The following is a 7,000-nucleotide window of genomic DNA, read 5'->3' as shown; positions in this document are numbered from 1 at the left end:
GGCAGCAACACTACTACACTCACATTTTTCTTAATACGCTCACTTCCATAGTCGTGAGAATTGAGCTGCGTTTGCTGGATGTATGCCTACACAGCCAGGTAATCTTCCTTCGCAGAAACTCTGAGGTTTATTTTACAAGTTAAGCTCTAGAGGTCTGATCTTAGAAGTAAATTAGACTTTTAGATGCCAGGTGGACTGCAATGCTAACGCATACCGCACCAGGTTGTTTCACACAGGGACTATTTTTACCACATGAGACTATATCTATATATACACACATCACAAATATTTATATCAGTCTCTGTTCCCTTACTGCATTTCTTTTTGACAAGAGTCCAAAGAAAATTGAGTAATTTTTTAAAGCACTGTTGAGATGTACTTTCTCACTCTGCAATGCAGTGACATTTTCTTAAATATTTTGTTCTTGTTCCGGTTTGATACAAGCTACAAGTCCACTTCAAATGACATTTGAGTTACCAGAACCAAATAATAACTTTTTAATTATTCCAGCCTGTTTCAATAAGGAAAATAATAGTCTCTCATTGTTTCCTGTCCCATATTATCCAGATTTCTCCAGAGGACAATTATTACTGTGCTGACACATACATAGCTCTGATTTTGTTTGCTTTAGAACTATCCTAATCAGATTTCTTATGGGACAGAAAAACATGTAGCTGAAAAGTTCGTCAACTGTTTGAGCAACGAGCCGCTATTTGTATATCACACTTCCAAATTTACTTGTTTTACTTAACAGTTGCTGCTTCTTTACTTGCTCATGGAGTTCTGTTAACAAGACTGCAGTATTATTTTTCAGATCCGTTTGTGACAAAACAATCAAGATCCAATTCTGTCCTTCCTTAAAGTAGTAGATTAAAAATACTAGACAAATTTCCTATCAAGATGGAATAAACCATCATTTATATTCAAGTGTACCTGCCATTTCAAGGGGTTTTTTTTTAACACAAAAATCTAGCTATAATGGGTCAGGGATCATAGGAATGATCATGGATTCCAAAGCAGTTTTCAACTTTAGTCAAATACAAATTAAAACTCCACTAGCAGCACAGAAGTGCGGACAAGCGGGTAAGTCCGTACAAGCTAGCTTCCAAGGCTTATTTTATGAAAAGATCTACCACCAGTTCATACTTATTTGTAATTTTAATTAGGTATTTGAAGTGAAATCCCAATCAGCAAATCCTTAAACTACCCTAGCATGGAAGTATTAAACCTCTTCTAGATCAGAGGAAGTTCACCTAGGTCTACAGTAGTATATGTGAGGTGAAAATGTGGCCTAGAATATTTAGGCCTTGTTCTAGAATCTAGTTTTTTACTATTTTTTTTTCTTTTTTGTGTGTGTGTTTTCACTTAGGTTCACATTGGATGTTCAGAAAAGTAACAGAACACACAAAAGTGTTTGATACAGTCTCCCCAGCAGACTTATGTCATGTTGTGGAAATGTAGCCTTTTTGTTCTAGTTTATAAAACTTTCATGTATAAAAACCCAATGTAGTCCTGAACTAGCTGTTTGTATTGCTCTCTGCCAAGAGTACCCAGTAATCTGGAAAGCAGCCAACCTCTTCTGCTGTCATTTAAAAAATGTGAGATTTGAAGAACTCTGATTACAAACTACTTAAGTGCAGTTGCTTTAATACATACACGGAAGAGAACCAAGCAGGTGCTTACTTAATTAGGCAAATATGTTATCTTCTGAATCTAAACAAAAGTGAAGATGTATGCCCTCTGAAACATTTCTTGACATACACGATTGCAAGCAGAAAACTAATTAAGGATAACTACACAATATGGGGATTAAAACTTAAATAAATATCATGAGAGTTCTAAATTCTTAACAGATAACAGCATTTCCTTTTTATTGGAATATATTATATACAGGAAGACAGTAAAGAGGAGACTATTCCTAAAGAGGAACAAAGCCAGAGAATGATGTACCTCGGCTGTCAACTGCACCATCAAAAATTAGATTTTTCTCCAAACCAGATCTTCTCAGAAAGCAAAAGGAAAAAAAGAAGTACTCCCATCTATTCAAGCTCTAGTTGTGCAGTTTGGGACACTAGTAGTGACAGTGGCAAATGCAAACAGAAGTCATCTAATAGATAAAAAAAAAACCAAAACAAAACCACAAAAAACCCAACACAAAAGTAAATCTGAGGGGATTAATTGGACATTAGACCTTCAAAGACAAAAGATGTCTAGTATCAAATAGTAGTTCTGACTACTATCAACTAGACAGAAACTGGTTGAGATGGATAATTGTCCTAATTCAGCAGAGTACTTTGCTGTTAAAAAACTGCTTTGTATACTATATGCAGGGCACATTTCCAAGACAATAGCACCAGAAAAGAACAGGGCATACAGTACTATATCCAAGGTAAAACTGTATTAACTCATAGTGTAGATTATTGCACCACATAAATATTTTTGGAGCTACTATCATCAGAGTCAACACTAACTATAATTGTGCTGGTTTAGTCCTGCTATTCAAGTTCTTTATGCTTTTTCTCCTTCCAAGTTAAAAATAACTTTTTTTGTAATAACTAAAACAACACCCCAAAAAGATTCACTTAAGTGTTTCAAATTTTCCTTCTAAATATGTAATAACACATACATGTTGAAGTAGAAAATGTCTAATCTGTAACACATAATACTTCAATTCCTATTAAGTAACTGCACTTTATTACAGCATCTTACATTTCTACTTGCAGTTTAGCTTTATTTTGTAGGTGAATGAAGAAAAGAATTCCTGGATTTGTCCGCTACTTGGGGAAAAATGCCAGGGTTCTAAAACAGCCATCAAGAACTTTAAAGTACCATGAGCACTTTAACTAGAAACTGCAGGAGCATTTCTTAAAAAATAGAGGAGTAAGATGAAAATTTTAGGCTTTAGCCAATTTACTGCAAAATAGAAAAATCTCTACTACGTTAACTAACTTCTTACTGAGCACGTTTTAATCATATAGATGATTTGCTGGGAGTGCAAGTAGAATAAATTGCTCATACTGAAAAAGCAAAACGTAATCTTGAAGAATCTTTAAAAGCTCTCGCTGCTCAGTCCTGCATAATTTTGTATCTTCTACTCTATGCAGAAATCACCTCCCAGTTTGTGGAGAATTTTCCATTTGTTTTCATTCTGCTAGAATTCTGGAAAAGATTCATCTGCTGTGTGAACTCTAAACCTGCAGCACACATGCTAAACTCTGCATACTGCCCTTGCCCACAACTTCTTGCTTCCTTCCACAGCATAGGTGCAGTGCCATCTTGACAGGCGTTGAGCTTTGTTTACGGTTATTCTAAGGTGACGTGTGAAAGTGCTGGTTTTATCATTTTAACAGGAAGAAAAACGCTTGTTCTGTAATACTTCAAGCCTACCAGTTCCTCTTCATCATGAAGGTATAATCACCAGTAGTTCTCCATCATCCCCCTAGTATCTCCTCAGCAAATTCCTATCCCTTTTTTCTTGCTGTTGGGAGTTCTGCCTTTCCGGTCTGGAAGGCAAAGACCGTGTTTTCCAACACGTGTGAGTGACATTTCAAAAGACCCCACAGAAAAGCAGCTGGTTTAGGACTCCTTTCCCGCTAGCGGGCCTGTTACAGCTCCTCCGCTCCGCAGCGGCTGGCAGGGCTGTCCTCCGCCGCCTCCCCCGCGGCAGATGGCCGAGGGGCGCTTTCCAGGCCTAAGGGCCCGCCGCAGCAGCAGCAGGTTTGCGGTCCTCCACACGCAGGCGGCCAGGCCTCCCCTCCGCGCCCAGTTCCTCGGCCCCCCCCGCCCAGGCGGGGTGGGCCTGAGGCCGTGCGTGGGAGCCGACGACCGGTACGCTGCGAGATCAACCCCCGCCCGCTGCCGGGCGCCGCCCCACGAGAAAATGGCGGCCGCCCCGCCCGCCGCCGCAGGGCGCTGACGCGGCGCTGACGCGCGGCGGGGCGGGAGGGGCGGTTTCCGGAAGCGCTCGGCGGCGGCTGCGGTGGTGCCGAGCCGTGCCGAGCCCCGGCGGGCTGGTGCGGGCGCGGGATGGAGGTGATCAGAAGCAGTGAGTGGCCAGCCGCCCCTGCGCGCCGGGCTCGGGTCGCACCTGGCGGCCGCGGCGGGAGGCCCCGAGCCAGCGGCGTAGAGGACGTCCCGGTGTCCCGGCTTCCCTTCCTCAGGCTGGCGGCGGGGTCCGGCCTCAGCCTCTCCTTCAGGGGCGAAGGGGGTCTCCGCTCCTCCCCGCGCCCATGAGGGCCAGCCCTGAGGTGGGAGGTGCGGCGGGCGGGCCTCTGCCCGCGCCCCGAGGCTGAGGGGGCGGCGGGCGGGCCCCGGCGCGGTAGGCCCCACCGGCCCCGCCGCCGGCCCCGCGCTCGCTGGCAGGTGCGGGCCACCGGGCTGCGGTGGGAAGTCGTTAGTAGTCTCAGGTGTGTTTTACCCCTTTACCCGCAGATTTTAAGGATAACCTAAGCAAAGTTTATGAAGCTATTGAAGAGTCGGACTTCCTGGCCATCGATGGGGAGTTTTCAGGTATGGTTGCGCCTGTGTTGTGATTGTGATCTGTTGGCAGTATCTGTGCGGCGTCCCAGGTGGCCGAGTTTGCTCACGTAAGGTATCTCGGTGTCGGCTTGAAAAAGCTAAGGCTAAGGCTGCCACAAAATGATTAAGCCGCTTGTTACAGCGCGATAGCAAGGTTTTGGTCAAGGAAAGATACAAGTCATACTCGTGCTGTTTCTACTCCCTCCCCACGGTAATCTTTTAACATGTTAATTGATTTTCAGCTGCAGCTCAGGAAAAAAAGAAGATTTTATGCATGTCATGAAAGCAAGAGGTTGGGATAAATAAGGGAGGCCCTGCAAGTGTTTGGACAGGGAAAGACAGCAGTAAGAACTTTTACGTTTGTAAACCCCAGAGGGTCTATGCATCAGAGAGGTGCCGTACTAAGTGCTTTAGCTTTGGGATACAGAGTTCAGTCAACCATGAAACGTAAATGTGATCAAGATTTAGTTTTGTTAGATGTGGTGCTTATGGAAATACAGTGGTTGTTATGTATTGCTTGAGGTGACTAAGTCATTCAATAAATCTGTGGAGAGCTCTCTTCCCGTTTTTAGTTTGACTTTGGTCCTGCATTGTGTTGTAAAGACCCATCAACATTATGTTACTGGTAGATCTTTTCATGTTAATGTCATGTAGAGTAGGAACCAGAGCAGCAGACCTTTACTGGTAGAACACTACCATTAAACTGGGTGGCTTTTATGCTAAGACCTGTACTTTTCTGCAGTAGAAAATCTTTCTCAACCGAAATAATCTTAACATGTACTTGAAGTGAAAATGTTTTTCTTAAATTACCAGTTGTTGGATTTATTTGCTGTGGCTAATTTTGAAAAGCTTACCCAAAGCAAAATATGTTCTTCTTATTCAGGAATCAGCGATGGGCCTTCTGTTAGTGCGTTAACCAATGGCTTTGACACTCCAGAAGAAAGGTATCAGAAACTTAAAAAGGTAAAGTGTTTACCTTGACTAAAATAAAAATGCTGGAAAAAGGTTAGAACTCCTTAGTTCAGAATGGAGACAATGTAGGGAAATAGGGCAGAGGTCTGTAAAATTGAGTTACATAGAGCAGACAGGGATTGCTTGTTTCATTGTCTCTACTAACACAAGAATTGGTTGGGGAGTGTTGCATTAAACTTGTGGAAGTCCTGGTCAGAACAGACAGACATGATTCTTCACGCAAGAGTTAGTAGATATGTGGAAGTTAAAGGATATTGAGAGTGTTAAAATTTATCGGTTCAAAGGGGGACTGGGTAAGAGAAATTCAGTGACAGAGAAACTACATCAGGATTAAGGTCCTTGCCAAACTACCTCCCCTGCCAACATGTACTGTCCCTAACAAAACTTAAATGCCACTGCCACCTCTGTCTCTCTGCAGCACAAAAAAGAAAAGGGTGCTGGATGGCATTGAAAGAGTAATGAAAAATAGCCAAATGATCACAAGACAACATATGGTGTGTAAGGGTCAAAGGTCAAACCTGTGATGTTTTGGGTTGTAGGTTTGGTGTTTGGCTTTGGAGGTTTTTTTTCCCGTAAGAGGAGTCAGAAAAGAGAAATGCTAAGCATCTCGGCACATGCTATTTCCTGAAGTGTCCGAGGAGTCAGTGAACACTGTTTACTAATATTGATGAGGGAATTACTGGTTAGTGCTCCTGCTGAGAAACTAGGACAATAAATGGCAAAAACTAGGGAGGAGGCTATAGCTAAAAAAACCCCACCAAACACTAAAGGGGACAATAAAAGTGGAGACCAGCCTCTGAAGAGCATCCAAGAAACTAGAGGATGCCATATTCTGTTCATCTGGCTGCATATGAGCCTTTGAGAGCTTCAGGGTAGCTGATGGTTCAGGCCCTGCAGGCCGAGGCAGTCTCTGTTGCTCATTGTAAGAGGTCTGGTGTATCAGAAGCCAGCCCCAAATTCTTTGTTGTCACCTTCTTAAAACTTAACTTTTACCAGCTAATAAATTAACTTGATATTTTTGATCTTTATACTCAAATATAAGAGAAGAGGACTAATTTTATATGTCCTGTTGTCACCCATTTTTTTTTTTTTCCCCTGTGATAGAATTGAATAATCCTATGTCGTCTTTGTGTTTAAAATGGGTGTTTGGCCCTCAGGAGGAACGAGTCTTTCAGTGAGACCACAATGCTTTTTTATTTTCTCGTACACTTGCAGTGGTGTTAAAAATCTTTCCAATATTGATCCAATAATTGTGAAATGCTAGAGAACATGATGATAAAGTGCTTAGTGACTATGCTAGTACTTCTATCATGTTAGCCATGTGGATTAGAAGAACATTAAATATATTATTATGTATATTTGAAAACTATATACGGCCAGTGTCCCTCACAGCCTGCTCCCACACTAATGGGGAAAGTAAATGAACATTGAGAAGGAAGACTGATAGCTGCTTTAGCTGCAGCATCTCTTGTGTGTGAGCAACAGGTGGGGAGAGATGGGGCTTCCCTCA

General features: G+C 42.6%; 1 protein-coding gene across 10 annotated transcripts in view; it reads left to right on the top strand.

Moving 5' to 3' along the window:
* Window positions 1–4,001: 4,001 nt before the first annotated feature.
* PARN (poly(A)-specific ribonuclease) overlaps window positions 4,002–7,000 on the top strand; it is a 64,091-nt gene continuing 61,092 nt past the window's right edge. For 6 of the 10 annotated variants that reach the window (XR_012831500.1, XM_075718703.1, XM_075718707.1 and 3 more), the window contains exons 1-3: window positions 4,013–4,045; window positions 4,432–4,509; window positions 5,402–5,481. Coding sequence is in view for 7 of the 10 variants with exons in the window: in XM_075718703.1 (XP_075574818.1) it covers window positions 4,027–4,045; window positions 4,432–4,509; window positions 5,402–5,481 (177 nt within the window). In the remaining 3 variants the exon portion in view is untranslated. Of the gene's footprint in view, window positions 4,046–4,431; window positions 4,510–4,841; window positions 4,863–5,401; window positions 5,482–7,000 lie in introns of those variants that run through there. The other 4 variants (XM_075718708.1, XM_075718705.1, XM_075718709.1 and 1 more) reach the window with 4 other exon arrangements.

Source organism: Pelecanus crispus, chromosome 11 (assembly GCF_030463565.1).
Source record: "Pelecanus crispus isolate bPelCri1 chromosome 11, bPelCri1.pri, whole genome shotgun sequence".
NCBI lineage: Eukaryota > Metazoa > Chordata > Aves > Pelecaniformes > Pelecanidae > Pelecanus > Pelecanus crispus.
The sequence above is the reverse complement of the archived record's forward strand: the minus strand, read 5'-3'. Positions and strand labels throughout refer to the sequence as shown.